The following is an 18836-nucleotide window of genomic DNA, read 5'->3' on the forward strand; positions in this document are numbered from 1 at the left end:
ATTGAAATGTTTGACCTAGAAATTGGGTTGCGCCGCGCCCATTTTTCAGATGCTACATGGCCCCAAAATGGCGGGCAAGAAATGCACCGCCCACCATACTGGGTAAGGACAAACAAGAGGCATCCTTTACCCAGGCCTAAAGCAAGCGTTAGGCCGTTTTCATATGCAAAACGGGGCCTAACACCTGCTTCAGATACCCGCTACAACATTGGCTTGCCCTGAAGCAACTAGGTCCAACGCTGGCTGCATTCAGTGAAACCAACTCTAAAGATCGCCTGAATAAAAAAAACAGCACGTACTTGTAATGATATCAGCAAATAGTGATGTTATTTGCCTGTTTGATTATCATGTCTTACCAGCATAGTTGCCTGATTGATTGCTTGTGCCTGACCAGCAGAGGGCATGTGACCGAGAGAAGCAAGGCAGTTAGTTTTAGTTTCAGTTTCGTTCTAGATGCATCACTAGCATAATGGTGTCTCCTGAATGCTGTATAAAGAGTTGAACAGACTTTAGATTAAAACTCATTCTCTTTCATAAATGTCTCATCATTGAACCCACAAAGAAATCAATACATGGTGTCAGAAGTGGCTGAAAGAGATGAAGAGAAAAATTCTGAAGTTAAATCAGCTCTCCACAGATTAGCAAGCCAAAAGAGAACATCGTTGCTTACCATTAGAGAATAGCTAACGAAGTGAAAAATGGAAGGTTTACTCCCACCGGCGACGCTTCAGTTGACAGGTAATGTGGCTGAAAATTGGAGGAGATTCAAACAACGTGTAGAGTTGTATTTAGCGGCAATCGGAGCTGACGAGAAAAGTCATAAAAGGAAATCGTCACTGTTCTTACATGTCGTGGGTGATGAAGCGCTGGAGGTGTATAATAACTTCACATTCACTGTTGATGGAGACAAAATGAAGCTAGATAAAATAATGGAACAGTTTGAGGCCTACTGCATACCTAAACGTAATGTGACGTTTGAGAGGCACAGATTTTTCACGTGTACAGAAAACGGGTGAGACTATTGATCAGTATGTGACTGAACTGAGAAACAGAAGCAAATCGTGTGAATTTGGGGGACTGACAGACTCGCTGATAAAAGACAGACTGGTGTGTGGTATTCCAGATAATGGTCTAAGGGAAAGACTGCTAAGAGAGCAAATTCTAGACCTGGGAAAAGCCATAGCACTGTGTAGGGCTACAGAGACTGCGAAGTTGCAGGCAAAGGAGCTGTTCAGTGACAATAGCTGCAACGTGGATGCAGTGAGTAACAACGGACACAAACCGTTTAACAAAAAGAGCGCCAATGTGAAAAAAGAGGCGTGGCCAGCGAACGAAAATGAAAGGGACAATCGAAAGACATGTAGTCGATGCGGTACACAGCATCCACCAAAAAAGTGTCCAGCATATGGTAAAACATGCAATAGTTGCAACAAGAACAACCATTATGCCCGTTGCTGTAAGAACCAAGCGCAACAAAGCAAGGTCCATGCAGTAGATGAAAGCGACATAGAGTAGTTCAATGTAGATGTGGTGTCTGAAAACAAAAAAGAAGAAAGAGACTGGATGTTGACACTAAAAGTGAATGACATACACATTCCATTTAAATTGGATACTGGAGCACAAGTTAATGTGATATCAGAGACTGATTTTAAGAAAATTAGACCCAGACCAAAGATACATGGAATAAAAGTGAAAGTGACAGGATACTCAGGTACTGATATACCAGTGAAAGGAAGATGCATTGTCAAAGTAACACACAAGGACAGAGAGCACACGCTAGCATTAATCGTGGTGCCAAAGGATGTGCAAGCCATACTAGGTTTAAAAGCCTGTGAGAGACTGAACCTGGTAAAGAGAGTCCTCGTTGTGGAAAGCGAAGGAGAGACAGTCTATGATGAACTCATGAAAGAGTACAATGACCTATTTAAGGGTCTAGGCTGCATTCCAGGAGAACACACGATCAGAGTAGATAAAAGTATGACACCGGTCATACACCCATGCAGAAAAGTTCCGTTTGCTCTTCAAAAGCAACTGAAGGCAGAGTTGGACAGGATGGAAAGCCTGAACGTGATTCAGAAGATAGATGAGCCAACTGAGTGGGTGAGTTCCCTCGTCGTAGTGGACAAAAAGAATGGAAAGCTCAGAATTTGCCTGGATCCAAGAGATCTAAACAGAGCAATAAAGAGAGAGCACTTCAAGCTTCCTACACGTGAGGAAATCATGGCACAGTTTGCCAATGCAAAATATTTCAACAAGTTAGATGCATCATCAGGATTTTGGCAGATGAAGCTGGACGAAGCAAGTTCAAGACTGTGCACGTTCAACAGTCCATTTGGCAGATACAAATTCCTAAGGTTACCATTTGGCATTGCCTCAGCTCCTGAAGTGTATCACAAGACTATCCATATGATCTATGAGCACCTGGAGGGAGTTGATACATCAATGGATGACATCATAGTATGGGGAACCACGAGAACTGAGCATGACGAGAGACTGAAAAAAGTGCTGGAAGCAACAACGAAAACAAACCTGAAGCTGAATAGAGAGAAATGCCAGCTCGGGGTGACAGAACTGACATTCGTGGGAGATATCCTTAGCAGTGAGGGCATCAGACCAGATCCCAGAAAGGTGTCCGCCATTGAGAATATGCCAAAGCCACAATGCAAAAAGGACGTGCAGAGGTTTAATGGAATGATCAACTACATGGGTAAATTCATATCCAACCTCTCAGAAAAGATGGCGCCACTGAGAAGACTAACTGAAAAGAACATAGAATGGGAATGGAATCATGAGCATGAGAAGTCATGGAGCGATCTAAAGAAACTGCTCACAGAGGAACCAGTTCTGAGGTTTTATGACCCAGCGAGACCCATCAAGATATCATCAGATGCATCACAGAGTGGGCTCGGTGCCGTTCTTCTGCAACAATATGACTACTGGCAACCTATTGCATATGCATCGCACTCAATGACAGACGCGGAGACGCGATATGCTCAAATAGAAAAGGAGCTGCTCAGCATCACATACGCCTGTGAAAGATTTCACCAGTTTGTGGCAGGACAAGCAATCAGTGTAGAGACTGACCATAAGCCCTTGATTGCATTGTTCCAAAAGCCACTAAATAGCTGTCCGCTTAGAATACAAAGAATGATGATCAGGCTGCAACGCTATACACTGAATGTTGCGTACACACCGGGTAAGCTGATGTATACAGCAGACACGTTGTCCAGAGCTGTAGACCCAAGTGAGCCCGCAAACACCACAATGGATGACAAAGTGAACGCCTACGTGGACATGATCACAAGTGCATTGCCCATAGCAGATGCAAAAATGGAGCTCATAAAGACTGAGACAAACAAAGATGAAACAATGAGATGACTGAGAAAAAGCATCTTGGATGGATGGCCCAACATGAAGCAAGACTGCTCACCTGATATAGCAGAGTACTGGAACTGCAGGGCGGAACTATCAGTGGTCGAAGACATCATCTACAAAGGAAGTAAAATAGTTATCCCAAAGAGTCTGAGAAGAGAGATGCTAAAAAAGATCCATGGAGGACATCTGGGAATCGATAAGTGTAAGAAAAGAGCACGAGAGGTGATGTACTGGCCACGAATCAACCAAGATGTGACAAATGAGGTGTCAAACTGCACAATATGCCTGAAATATCGAGCAAGCAATCCGGTAGAACCACTAAAGCCACACCCAGCACCAGACAGACCTTACCAGAAGGTAGGCGCTGACCTATTCGTATGTCAAGGGAAGGACTATCTTGTAGTCACAGACTATTACTCCCTGTATCCAGAGGTTTGTAGACTGTACACCACCACTGCAGATGCGGTGATAACATGTATGAAAGCCATATTCTCCAGACATGGCGTGGCAAGCGAGGTCTTCACAGACAACGGACCCCAGTTTTACAATGCAAGTTTCCGACACTTTGCCAAAGAGTGGGACTTTGTCCACACAACGTCAAGTCCTCACTTTCCACAGTCCAATGGACTAGTGGAAAAATCGGTCCAGACAGTGAAAAGACTGATGTACAAGGCAAAAGACAGTGGAACTGACTTCTACCAGAGCATGCTTGTATACCGCACAACGCCGCTCGAGTGTGGTATGTCACCAGCCCAACTCCTGATGGGACGTCGGCTAAGGTCAAACCTACCCATCCCGGAGAACCTCCTGAAAACAAAAGAGGGGGAGAAAGTGAGGAAGTTCAAAGAGCAACAGAAAGAAAAGCAAAAGTACTACTATGACAGAGGAACACAAAACCTACCTGAACTCCACACTGGTGACCAAGTAAGGTTCAAAGACAAAACAAACACATGGACTCAGAAGGGAACTGTCCTGAGTGAAGTTCAACCAAGATCATACACCATTCAGACAGATGAGGGTGCTGTTCTGAGAAGAAATCGTAGGGATCTTCTCATGGGACCAGCCACAGCAGGTCAAGAGACTGATACTGTTGAACAACCTGATCACACAGCTGAGAACCAATCATCTGAGGCAACAACTCAGATTCAAGGACAATCAATCAGAAAATCCTCAAGACACGTGAAGCCTCCTGAGAGACTCATTGAGCAAATTTAAGGACTATTGTTATAGAAGGAAGTAATGTTATCTTATTCTTTCTTCAAGTTCTAGTGTATTGACATATTTCATGTGAACACACAAAGCAAGGTTAAAAAACCTTGATCATGATAATGATAATGTAAGTTCATTAAGTGTTACAGTTAAACTGCAGATTAATACAAAGAAAACATGTTGTTAGTTAAAAGGAGATGTAATGATATCAGCAAATAGTGATGTTATTTGCCTGTTTGATTATCATGTCTTACCAGCATAGGTGCCTGATTGATTGCTTGTGCCTGACCAGCAGAGGGCATGTGACCGAGAGAAGCAAGGCAGTTAGTTTTAGTTTCAGTTTCATTCTAGATGCATCACTAGCATAATGGTGTCTCCTGAATGCTGTATAAAGAGTTCAACAGACTTTAGGTTAAAACTCATTCTCTTTCATAAATGTCTCATCATTGAACCCACAAAGAAATCAATACAGTACTTACCATGTAAATACCATCCCGAACGCATTAAGTTGGGAGCCTGTAATAAGCCATCAGCTCCCAGTGACAAGATGAGCAACTCCAGCCAATGAGAGAGGAGCTTATGTCTCCAGTAACTTTAACTTGAGGGGTTCTTCAGACATTGGAGTAACTGAAGAATAGTTAATGGCTTTGAGACACTTTGGGATGTCCTTAGGACATGAAAGCTTTTTATTTCTAATTGTTGAGAGATTTCATTGCAATGCGATGCTCTATTCAGGTGTTAGTAGCAGATGCCCATAGACCAGCCCTGATTGTCGAGCATACTTAGGGAAGGATCCCAAAATTATTGTCTATCAGATGATTGGATACTATAGATCTGACCATCCAATAAATAATACTATAAATGTTTTTTCCATATTAGCTTAAAAGGACTCAATAATGGATTCAGAGAGATGCCGCAGGCAACAAGAGAGACTGTGCTAAAAGTATTGATCCTTAACTACCTCAACACCACAGGTAAGCTAGAAAGGCAATTGCAAACCAGGGAGAAAAGTAGATTTACATCCAGTTAGGTTTCTACTGTAATACAGTACTGCAGTAAAATTAAACTTATTATTCTCAGGACTCCATGTTTCTTCTACATTTTTCAGACATTTAAAACCCTAGCTATGCATGCTTGGTCACTTTGCTTTGGTTTCTCAGCAATAAAAAATAAATACACTTACATATCATGACTGTGCTGTTAAGAACATAAGAAATAGGAGCAGGAGTAGGCCAATCAGCCCCTCGAGCCTGCTCCACCATTCAATAAGATCATGGCTGATCTGATCCTAACCTCAAATCTTCTATCACCCTCCATCCCACCCGAACCCATGTGATCTCCCGGGAGAGGCAAAAAACCAGATAAAAAACCCAATGGCCAATTTGGGAGAAAAAATCTGGGAAATTCCTCTCCGACCCATCTAGGCGATCGAAACTCTTCCAGGAGATTACTCTGTCCCTATATTTTCTACAGTACTTACCTTCTATAAAGGCGATCTCCACCCCAGCCAGGAACAGGAATAAAACCATCTCCTGAAATCTAACAGAATTAGAACACAAGAAGTAGGAGCAGAACCAGGCTACACGGCCCCTGGGCCCGCTCCACTACCCACAGGGCCATGACCATTCCAAACCTAGACTCATGTCCAATTTCCTGCCCGCTCCCCGTAACCCTTAATTCCCTTTACTTCTAGGAAACTATCTATTTCTGTTTTAAATTTATTTAATGATGTAGCTTCCACAGCTTTCTGGGGCAGCAAATTCCCTTCTCCTTCCCACTTTCCCATCAGTGTATTTTAGTTAACTTCAGAAACTGATGTAATTTGTCGCTGTCAAAACCGTTAATGCAGTTGACATACAAGAACCCATGGGGATTTGAATGGAACTGCACCATAACACCTTTTTTACCAGACTATATTTCAGAAACTATAATATACTAATAGCCTTGTTGCAGCTGCCTCTCGCATTGCTCTAAGCCCTCAGACTTTATTGGCTAGAAATTCCTCCATTTATCCCACGGAAAAAGTCATATTTCTACAATAACTTTGCCCATGAGATAAAAGTAATGGATGGAAAAATACCTAGTCATATTTTTCATAATGATAACCCAGCAATTTGCTCAGTCATGTCTGTGAATATGATGCAATTGAAAACAAACACTCAGCTTGATTGAAGGATTCAATGGGAGCGGCCTTAAACTGCAAGTTCAAACACAACTCTTACTTGCTTCTATTGTCGAAGACTGTTGATTGAAGCACTGTGAATTAAAAACAAGAAGTTGTATGTTATTGTGTATAATCCACTGGGAAATATCCAGTGCACATAGTTATTAACCTTCTTCATCCTTTAACTACAGGTGCTGGTTGTATCAGCAACACTAATGGGTCCAGAGACTGGCTGCTGATGAACTGGGGAATGTTCAGTCACCTTGTTCAGATCGAGGATTTAACCAGGCTGAATTCCAATTTCAGCGGAGTAAGTTATTGAATCAGGTTTTTTTGGGAAACTGGGGTGCTAAGTAAGGCATTTTGATTTTTTTTAAATTGCAAATAATATTCCTGATCAACTACAATGTTGCAAGACTAAAGTTATCAGCCTGGCATTTTTATCAATAAGTTTGATAGTTTGGTGAGATACAGTTATCCCATAAAGTCACCCATTTGTTGTGATATTTCTATGATTATAAGGATCCAGATAGATTATTCACCATTCGCTGAAGTGGTCTATCTTCTTTGAAAGAAGTTGTCCTTCACACAGTGTGAGAGTAATTCTAACAATCCAACTAGGAAATCACAAAGAGGAATGCCAGTCCTTTTTCAGAGATTTCCACCCATCCACTACATGACTGCCTTCTTGCATTCCCCTGCACCAATGTGGTTACCATCAGGATTTATTTTTAATTAAAAGATTCTAGGAACAGGGCCTGAAAAGGCCATTGTGGCCCACCACTCTGAAATTGATTACTAAGAAGAATGGGAAAGACCGTGGTGAGTCTCCCTCCCTTTGGTGAAGTGCCTAGCTTCTCCTACAGGTGGGGGACTCTGGATGTGGATCTGTGCCCCATCATTCTCTGATGTCGCATATTGTTGCACTAATGCATGGTGTCACTGTGCTGTCCTGGTATAAGCTGTATACTTACAGTTACATCTTAACATTCGGCAACTGTGCATGTGCAAACTTGAATACTATATCAAAAGGATCACTGTAAATAGGATGAGTGAAGTGACATAATAAAACTGGAATAACATAAAATACATTGTGGGACTCTACACTGTTAAATGTTTACATTCACCATGTTCCATGTGTACAGCTATGCACACTTTAGTCCATTGTTGAGATCTGTGCCATTTTTGACATTGACATCGATTACCATGTGATAATGCGACATTAAACCATGATTGTAAAATGAGGAAGATCCAGAATTGGGGGGAGGATGGGCAGAGACTTATATCAGTGAGATTCAATAAAGTAATAGAAGCCTCTTAATCTTTTTGTTAGCAGCCATGAGATATTTTGCCATTTATTCATTCCCCCACTGGCGACAGATACCAGTGGGGGCTATATAACACTTTCCATATCAGGCAAAATGTTTTTCTTGTATAGTCACACTCATGAAGTCGACAGAGCAAAATAAATGGGTACTTGAGTGAAGCAGTACCTTTGATAGGCCATTAACATGTGGGTACAGTATATCGGATATATATGGTACTCATGGAAGGCATTGCCCTCTAGTGCTTATTTCACCAATGCTTCACTTTAACAACTTCAAATTTTTTTAGTTTGACGTGCTGGACTTACTCACTCCGCAACAACTGTCTGAGCTGACTGTGAACTCAGATGCTTTGAGAAGTACGAGCAACATCAGCAAGATCCTTGATACACTCACAATCAGAAGCTTCAGTGAACTGAAGACCTACATGAACCATTTTGTCAATGACACACAAAAGGTAAGTTAGCAAATGTTTTTGTTTATTAGTCATTCTTGGGATGTGGGCGTTGCTGGCAAGGCTGGCATTTATTGGCTATCCCTAGTTGCCCTGATACAACTGAGTGGCTTGCTAGGCCACTTGAGAGGGCAGTTAAGAGTCAAACATGTTGGCGTGGAACTGGCGTCACATATAAACCAGACAGGTTTCCTTCCCTAAAGGACATTAGTGAATGAGTTGGGTTTTATGACACTCCAATTGCGTCACCTCACTTTTTCATTGATACCAGTAAAATATTAATTTAATATTGGGTGTATTGAATTCCTATTATAACTTTCAAAATGCAGATTTTCTATCCCATTAATATTAAAAAGAAGAATTTGTGCTTTTCTCCTCAAGTGATTTTCAATCAACATGTTATTATGTAATTTAAAGCAATCTTAATACACTGAAGGTTACCTTAATGTAAATATTGGACTCAAAGAAAGAGCCACACTTTTAGCAGATTGAACAATGTAGCCATGAGGATTGTTTAGATTTATAAGTACATTTGTTTCATACTTCAAATTTTCTTCCTCTATCAATTTCCACTACACAATAAACCCTGGGAACAGATAAGAAACTAGCTGAACAGTAGAAAATGAGTTCTGTTTTTAGAGGAGTTATGTTGAGGTGGGGGGCAAGTACTGAGTGGGCATCCCAGGGCTCGGTGTTGGGACCACTAGTGTTTGTAAGTGGGCAAAAATAAAACGATAGATGAAATTTAATGCAAACAACTATGAAATACCATACACAGGAAGGGAAAATGGGCAACATACATGAATGAAATAGCTAAGAATGAAGCCGAAAGCTACCTACATGTCTTAGTAGATTCGGCCCTCAACATGTCCAACCAATGCACAGCAGCAATCAACAGAACAAAAACTGTTCAGCTATATAACCAAATCAATAGAATACGAGTCAGAGGAAGTTCTGACCAAACTGGATAATGCTCTGTTCAGACAGCATCTTTAATACCACGTCTAGATTTGGTAGCTGACCACAGCCCGCCCACTTGCAGTTTTAACAGAGACGGGTCAGGGAGCAGGCAACCAGCCCGCTCTCAGGAGGCGGGTAGGTCAGTTAAAATCTGTTAAGGAGGCTCCATGCCTCCATTTTAACTGCATTTTAATTTTTAACCTATGGAGTTCAGGTTTTCCTGGGCTCGGGAATCCCAGCTGGTAAAAGGAGGAAAGAAGGGCCGGATCTATGAGGTAAATGCATTTACAGCACTGCTTGTGGGCCAGGAGGAGCAAGAGTATTTCCCCATGCCCCTCAAGCTAACCTCTTTACAGACCCCGTGATGTCCAACTCCCCCCACCCTCCGCGATCTCCGACTCCCACATCCCACTGTGGGGAATCTTTGAATCCCTCCACCCCCCACATTAGAAATCACTGATTTGACGTCAACTTCAACTTTTTATGCACTATTCTTGCTGTAAAAACAATTGAAAAAGTTAAGTCTTGTTGAATGAGGTGTTTTTAATGGCATACTAAGCCATAATTACTGCTCAACCACCTCTCCGGCCCTGAAAAACTAATTTTATTAGTCTGGAGTCTGATTCCCTCCATTCTATGACAAAAATTCCATAGATTTTTAAAATAATTTAAATGAATTTTTATTTTACTTTTTTTAAAGTTTGTTTATGATATTTCAGCATCTACCTTAATCCCGTGTGTATGTCCCAATCTTTATTTCACTCTCTGTAAAATGTTTAAAAAGTGAAGGATATTCAGTGCTTTTTTTACTACCTGGTTTACTGTTTGTGAGAATTCTTCAATCTGATTGGCTGCTCAGCCTGCTTGATGACTTCACTCTTCCTGGACGCCACAGATCCCCTACAGATGGCGCCAGAATGAAATTGACATTGGGGGCGATTGCGGGTAAGGCAGGAAAATCGGAAAAAATGAGAGCGGGTTTGGAACCCACCTCCGCGGGATTTTGCTGCTGCCGGTTTTGCAGGGCGGGAAAAGGTCCCACCTCCAGCTGGCCAGGGAGCTTGTTAAGGGCCTTAAATGATCGTTAAGGGCCTCTCTAGTCCTATTTTGAGAGGCCCTCGTTATTTTTCGACATTTCTAGCGTGTTTCACGCCCCTCCTAAACCACGCCAGCTAAACCTGGCGGGTTCACAAGTGGGCTGCCTCCTCACCGCTGCAGCTCCACCATTAAAACGGAGCTTGCATCAGGGATTAGTTGCAGGTGCTAGAACTTTGCTTTAAAAGGTCTTTCCACACTTTTAGCAGGCCTTCCGAAGTCGGAGGTGCTGCAGGTTCTATCTATCTGTGGGACCTCCTTGGAAGACCCTCCCCCCGCTTGAATGAGTGCTTCCCCAACAGACCCATCTGCAAGCAGCATGGGAAACATTAATTTCCTTTCACCGTGGACCTCAGATTCGGATGAGGAACATCCATGGCGGCAGCAGCAGAACCAGGCAGCTCAGCAACAACAGCAGCAGGAGCCCCAACCTCCTGCTCAGCCACCTGATGCTGCCAGGGCAAAAGGCGCCAACGCATCGAGGCACCTCGCAGCAGGAGATACCCCCAACGGAGAGTTTACAGACAGAGGATGAGCTACCTCAACATGAGTGAGCAGCAGTGCCAAAGGAGGCTGAGACTTTCGCGAGAGCTTGTCCGAGAAATCTGCAGTCTGCTGCAGCAAGACCTGGCGCCCAGAGGAACGGGTGGATAGCCCTTACCAGTGGCTGTCAAAGTCACCACCGCACTCAACCTTTTTGCCTCAGGCTCCTTCCAGGGATCATCAGCAGATATCAGCGGCATCTCCCAGTCGGCCGCCCACAGTTGCATTCCGCAGGTTACCGATGCCCTTTTCGCAAAGGCCCACAATTTCATTCAGTTCTCAAGGGATCAAGCAAGTATAACCGCGCGTACAGTTGGCTTTGCAAATATGGCAGGCATGCCAATGGTGCAGGGCGGCATAGACTGCACACATGTGGTCCTTAGGGCACCCCATCACAACCCAGCTATCTTTGTGAACCTCAAGGGCTTCCACACCCTCAACGTACAGCTGGTGTGTAACCACAAGAAGGAGTTTTTGCATGTTTGCGCAAAGTTCTGTGGTAGTTGCCATGATTCTTTCATCCTGCGGCACTCTAGTGTTCCTCCGCTTTTCAATCCACCACACCAACTTAATGCATGGCTCCTTGGTGACAAAGGCTACCCCCTGAAGAAGTGGCTAATGACGCCGATCAGGAGGCCAGCTAACAAGGCTGAAGAGTGCTACAACGCCAGCCACACATCGACCAAGTCCATCATTGAGCAAACCATTGGGTTGTTGAAGATGCGCTTCTGATGCCTTGACCGATCAGATGGAGCCCTGCAGTAAACACCATACAGGGTCTCCAGAATGGTCGTGGTCTGCTGTGCACTGCACAACATGGCACAATGTCGTGGCTTGCAGCTTCCTGATGAGCAAGAGGCTCAGTTCCAGGCCTCCTTAGATGATTGTAAGAAGTCACACAACACCAGGTTATAGTCCCAACAGTTTTATTTGAAATCACAAGCTTTCGGAGCGTTGCTCCTTCGTCAGGTGAAGTGGAGAGATGCATAAAGACACAGCTTATATAGTCAGAGAATAATGCCAGATGATTACAGGTAATCTTTCTAACTGCCATTTATCACACCTCAGCAGAGAGATAATCACAGCGATCAAAGGTGTGAATGGTGTCCAAACAGGTTAGTCAGGAAAACATTATATCAAAGAACAATGAGGTGGGGTCACAAGGGGTCAAATGTTGCAGATGCTGGGGTCTGTATGAAAAACAAACAACAGACAAAAAAACATTAAAAAAAAAAAAAAAATTTGCTGGAAATCACAGCAGGTCCAGCCGCATCTGTGTAGAGAGAACAAGCCAACGACGACTCGAGTCTGGGTGACCCTACGTCAGGTGGGGTTACATGTAGCATGACATGAACCCAAGATCGCGGTTGAGGCCGTCCTCATGAGTGCGGAACTTGGCTATCAGTTTCTGCTCGACAATTTTGCGTTGTCATGTGTCTCGAAGGCCGCCTTGGAGAATGCTTACCCGAAGATCGGAGGCTGAATGTCCTTGACTGCTGAAGTGTTCCCCGACTGGGAGGGAACACTCCTGCCTGGCGATTGTTGCGCGGTGTCTGTTCATCCGTTGTCGCAGTGTCTGCATGGTCTCGCCGATGTACCATGCTCCAGGGCATCCTTTCCTGCAACTTATGAGGTAGACAACGTTGGCCGAGTCACATGAGTATGTACCATGTACCTGGTGGGTGGTGTCCTCACGTGTGATGATGGTATCTGTGTTGATGATCTGGCATGTCTTGCAGAGGTTGCCGTGGCAGGGTTGTGTGGTGTCGTGGTCGCTGTTCTCCTGAAAGTTGGGTAATTTGCTGCGAACGATGGTCTGTTTGAGGTTAGGCGGCTGTTTGAAGGCGAGTGGAGGCGTGGGGATGGCCTTAGCGAGGTGTTCGTCGTCATCGATGACATGTTGAAGGCTGCGAAGAACATGGCGTAGTTTCTCCGCTCCGGGGAAGTACTGGACGACGAAGGGTACTCTGTTGGTTGTGTCCCGTGTTTGTCTTCTGAGGAGGTCTATGCGATTTTTTTTGCTGTGGCCCGTCGGAACTGTCAATCGACGAGTCGAGCGTCATATCCCGTTCTTACGAGGGCGTCTCGGATGATGAGGAGGAGGAGAGAGCGCCGGTCTTTCGACCAGCAGCAGCGGCAGCATGCGAGCACATGGCTGCCCAAGATGCAAGTGATGCACTTATCCTGACCAGATTTGCATAGGTTGCCCATGTTGGCACATGTCCTTGGCTCCATCTTGAGACATCATTGACAATGGACATGACACTCTGGCCTCCTTTCACTCTGGCCACCAACCTCACAACGCAAGTGTCGGATTGCCCGCAATGTGGAGCTACCGAAGGCGAAAGAACAGATGCCATGACACCAACATTTTGCCATCAAATCATTTTAATGCTTTTCAACATGGATGGCATTTCATCAATACACATAAACATTCATCCAATCTGCACACAGATCTGGAAGTTATATCCCTTGCCAGCTGCACCCACACAGCCTTGGTTTCTTTGGGAGGCCTCTTCCTCCCAGATGAGGGGAAGAGGACCTCCCTGCTAGCTATCACCCCCTCAAGCAACATTTGCAGTGCTTCATCCGAGAACCTCGGGGAGGCCCTTGCCTTGGATTTGGACACAGTGGTTTTTCAGAAGATGTTTTAGGTGGTGCAGCATGACAGAAATCCAGTGGAATGATCCAAGGCAGCAAGCAGCCCTTAAAATAGGCTGGAAAAGTGAGTTTCAGTCCCAAAACACTAATTGAGCAGGGCAACCCACACCTCTGAAATCAACTGGCCAATTTGGGGAAAATCGCAATTTTTTGAAACCTATCAGTGGAGGCGGGTTTGGAACTCACCCAAACCGAAACCCGCCTCCAGTGGGAAAAATGGCTCCCATTGTAATTGGGGAAATTGATGCCACAGAGCCTGCTAAATCTTTGTGGACAGCTTTCTTCGAGGTCAGTGGCGAGCGCCAAACCTTCGCTGCTGACCGCAAAATCCAGACCAATGTATTTAAAAGCTCTGGGAAATTTACAATAGGAAAAATTAAAAAGTCACCGACAACCTTTCAGAAATAAGGTTAAACTGTTGGCCATCAAGTTGATCATCTTCCCATTTAGAAAGCTTAATGGAAGATAGTGACACTGCAATGAATCCTCATCTTTTTCAGTTATACTTAAGCCATTATACCAGCTATTGCAAGAGAAAAATAAAAAATATTGTCTTTGAAATGCCATTTTTAAATGTGGAATTGCATGTTAAAATTTATTATATGCATAGTAATCTCTGAATGGATTCAAAAGTGCAATAAATCTATCATTAGATTTTGGTTTTAAGATGTTAAGTAGTTTTCAGAGGGTTGTCATAATGATTTTTCATGTAATTTCATTTTGTTTCAGATGGGTATTCTGCTTATTCAAAGCACTGCGGTAAGGGATGTGATGCTGAGCAGGATCATGCAACAGCTAGGACCCCAGTTTCCAACATTTAAAAGCGCAGACTACGCTGACTGGTTCCAGACCAATTTACTGCTTCTGCTGCCCAGTATTCGAGCTAGTGAGCTCGCCCTCATACCTCTTAACATAACCTGTGAATCAAATGGAGCCATGTGAGTGCACAGTCTATGTACAGGGTTTATAAAGAAAACACAGGCCAAAGGGCCTTAACTTAGCAAAAAAAGAGATTGTGGAGAATGGAGGGGCCAATCTATTTTTTTCATAATGTGTATTTATTTGGAAATCTAGTCACAGTTACAACACTTAATAATTGCTACCAGTTCCAAAGTACACATGTATTTGCCATAATAATTCCAAAAAATGATTTGGTCTATATTTCTACTGTGCAATGTTGTAAATAGAATTGAAGTAATGTATACAAACAAACGACATTTCAGACCGCTCACTGAGGGAAAATTTCCAATGCTCACTATGTATAGCATAGTTACAAACACATTCTTTAGGCCCAATTTTATAATTTCACTACAAATAGTGAACAGAGAAAATCTTCCTCCAATATTTCTGACAGTTTTTAAAAAAGGCTGTAGTCTATTACTGTTATACTTTTCATGCAAACATGCTACTGAACTTCTTGCAATGTTGTGCTTTTTTTTTCTAATCCTTGCAGAACTAAAGGACTAGATAATGTTTACCCAAGCTTAATGATGTTGCAGATTAGTACTATCTACAAACGGGCATCAAAATACCTCTCCAACCAACTCATTTCATCAGGTAACGTGCAGTATAGTAACAGTAATACTGTACATTACAATCAGGCAATGTCCAGTTATCATCTTATACAATATCAGCCATGACAGTATATAATTTCATGATGACAAACAAAAAGTTCTGAAAACACTGTGGCCAATAGTGTAATGGCAGTGGAGTCACTGAAGCACATTCAGCACCGGCTCCCCCTATAATCGGGCATGGAGGTCTGTTATGCCCGCGTAGTGAACAATTGCCAATGAGGCTGACCAGCACATAGCACAATGGGAGCTTATGCACAAACTGTGCCAGACTCATTAAGACCCCAATTATTCTAGTAATTAGGGGCCTCCCCATACTGTAAATGAGCATCTCAGCAACTCTAGATGCACAGCGCCCATTTGAAACAGCATTTTATTTTTTGGCTGCAGGGTGGCTCTCTGTTTACAATAGTCCTCCCCTTCTTCTCTCTCCATTGATTGAATGGTCTCTAATGGTCAAGCAAAGGGGCTGTTGTGCCCGAAAATGGTTACAAAAAATAGTGGTGGGCAACCAACATCTCTTCGCAGGCTGCTGGTACCCGACATTCTGTCCGCTCACCCATATTACGCCCCCAGCACCAGGTCATCAGTTGATTTCAGTTCAGTCTGGCACCACTGTGTAATGTCTCAGAAGTATAAGACTCGGCTGCACAGCTTCCTCTGAGCATATTAATACATGATCTGGTATTTGTACTTTTTTCACGATGACCAGCTGATCTTTACTTGCCATAGTTAACTTCGGGGAGAAGTGTTCCCTAACACGTCTTATTAGTGGTTCTGCCAATTGAAAATGAATAAAGAATACATTTAAATACATATCTGACCTTGTCAAAGGTAGTGTTTTGAATATGGAACATGTGAAAGAATTTTTTTTATTTTTTAAACAGCCCCCTCCGAAGCGATGATGGTACATCTTATTGTCATTTTACAGCTGTTTTTGCCGTTTCTCCGGGGTTTCCACCGAGGTCATAGTGGACAATCGGAAGCCATCTCGCGTAAATTCCAGCCGTTAGTTTTTTATCTAGATATTCCAGGGAGGAAAGATTTGGTTGGTTTGCGCCTCCCGTTAGCGCCTTAAGAGGGCGCTAATGGGGCGCAAAGCAACTAGCGCCCGGGCGTGGCGATTTTTGCGGCGCTCGCGAAATTGACCAGACATTTTGCGGCGGCGCTAAATACTACCGCCACGATCTCCTGCGCCCGCAGATCGTGACATCAGTCGAGCATGCAGCGCCCCGGACCGCATATTGAGTGGCGCCCCCTGCCTTACCGCCTGCCACTAGCAACGACAGGTTGAGGGGAGCGTTCTGCAGTCGGGAAGGGACTGGGGGAGCGCTATTTAAAGGTGACCAGTTCCTGCCTTTTTTTTTCGGCGACATTTTTGCACCATGCATTCTGAGTGAGAGAGAGAGACTTCTGGAGATATTCAACGCTGTGTTGAGGAGTTTTGGGTACTGAGCAGCTCTTTGCAGGTTCATTTTGATTTGATCTTCCTTGCATCAATTTAGAAGAGACTATGGGGGCTGCACTCTGACATCTTTCCCTGGGCCTCTCCATTGCTCTTTCCAGCAGATTTGATGTACAGGTCTCTCCAGGCCGAGATTCAAGGCTGCAATGAGCAGGGTGTGGATGGAGAGCAAGATCGACCCTCCCCTTTAAGAACTAGCCAGCGTCAGTGTGTCTGTGTTCCATTGCTAACTGACATCACATGAGCTTCGTCAGCGCTCTGTGATAGCGCCTCGCTCCTCGGCGTTAGCGCCTTAAGAGAGGTGTGTAGCGCCTGATTTAGCGCTCCAATCACCTCCAGGGGCGATAGAAGCCAAGTTTGCAGTCGGAAGCGATAATTAGCGCCAGGCACTAAACTTTGCGCCTGGCCGATAATTGCACCCCAAACGGGACGATACCGAATTTCTCCCCCCAGGTCTTTTAATTGTGACCTACTAGCTGAAAAACAAAATTAGGCACAGCTTTCACTTCCTATCAGAAAATAAATTGGTTCAACATTATTAGATTTACACCCAAGCACCATTAAATGCTTTGAGTGCTTGGATATAACTGACCACTCTTGTTCTATTCAAGTATTATCTTCTAACGTGATATTTCAGAAAAGATGTACAGTTACATACACAATAGACGGGTGTTTAAAAAAGTAAAGCAATTACTGTTTTGGAGCATTAAATGTTTAATGCTTGTACCTATTATAAATTAATAAATTTAGCTACCTTCAATTTTTACAAGTCATGTAACGTCTTCCATATGCTGAATCAACATAGAGGACATGGGCTAGTATTTGAAGTGCCCAGAACTGAATTTTGCAGAGTGCATATGAGAATTTCTAAGTTTAAGAGTTATGCTATGAGTTTAACAATAATTTAATTCTAAAAAATTATGCTGAGTTTTCTGTTAAGAGAATGTGGCCCAGAAATTTGTCTCTTTGCGCCACCGCCCGAGATGAATTTCTAGCCCTGAATTTCTAAAGTTGCAGACCTTGCTTTGAAGAAATTATGCTGAGTATTTTGGTGCTGACGTTTTGTTGTTTGACATAATTTCTATGATTTTGCACAGATCACAAGATTTATTTATGTGTAATTATATAGAGTTATATTGCAATATTCAAGCAGTTAAAGTGGTTTCTGGAGGTCCAAGGAAAATATAACTCTTAATAACATCCTTAACATTGCTTCATCTTAGACCCTCAACTGTACAGGGCGTTGGTGAGACCACACCTGGAGTACTGCGTACAGTTTTGGTCTCCTTATTTAAGGAAGGATATACTTGGATTGGAGGCAGTCCAGAGAAGGTTCAGGAGGTTGATTCCGGAGATGAAGGGGTTGTTTTATGAAGAAAGATTGAGCAGGTTGGGCCGATACTCATTGGAGTTTAGAACAATGAGAGGGGATCTTATTGAAACATATAAGATTCTGAAGGGGCTTGACAGGGTAGATGCAGAGAGGATGTTTCCCCTCATGGGGGAATCTAGAACTAGGGGGCATAATTTCAGAATAAGGGGGCATCCATTGAAAACAGAAAGGAGGAGGAATTTCTTCTCTGAGGGTCATGAATCTTTGGAATTCTCTTCCCCAGAGAGCTGTGGAGGCTGGTTCATTGAATATATTTAAGGTGGAGATAGACAGATTTTTGAATGGTAAGTGAGTCTAGGGTTATGGGGAGTGGGCAGGGAAGTGGAGTTGAGGCCAAGATCAGGTCAGCCATGATCTTATTGAATGGCGGAGCAGGCTCGAGGGGCCAAATGATCTACTCCTGCTCCTACGTCTTATCTTCTTATGTACCCTCAGAGACCAGAAACACAGTGAACAGAGAAAGTAATTTTAAAAGAAACTTTTCAGAACTGCAACAACCCAAAATTTTCTATAAATTTTAATTGTGGTCATTTTAATCGAAGTAAAACTCCGAGATTGAGGAAACGATTTCATAAGTCACTTAATGTGAAAATATTACATAGTATATTGAATCTTGAT

The 18836-nt window shown here is 43.4% G+C and overlaps 1 protein-coding gene across 1 annotated transcript in view; it reads left to right on the forward strand.

The window, feature by feature from the left end:
* LOC147110402 (uncharacterized) overlaps positions 1-14728 on the forward strand; it is a 31012-nt gene extending 16284 nt beyond the window's left edge. The window contains exons 8-11 of the mRNA XM_086002229.1: positions 5464-5558; positions 6940-7058; positions 8363-8530; positions 14516-14728. Coding sequence (XP_085858355.1) covers positions 5464-5558; positions 6940-7058; positions 8363-8530; positions 14516-14728 — 595 coding nt within the window. The remainder of the gene's footprint in view (positions 1-5463; positions 5559-6939; positions 7059-8362; positions 8531-14515) is intronic.
* The last annotated feature ends 4108 nt before the right edge of the window (positions 14729-18836 follow it).

Source organism: Somniosus microcephalus, chromosome 11 (assembly GCF_052327205.1).
Source record: "Somniosus microcephalus isolate GS21.2 chromosome 11, FLI_Smic_1.0, whole genome shotgun sequence".
Taxonomy (NCBI): Eukaryota; Metazoa; Chordata; class Chondrichthyes; order Squaliformes; family Somniosidae; genus Somniosus; species Somniosus microcephalus.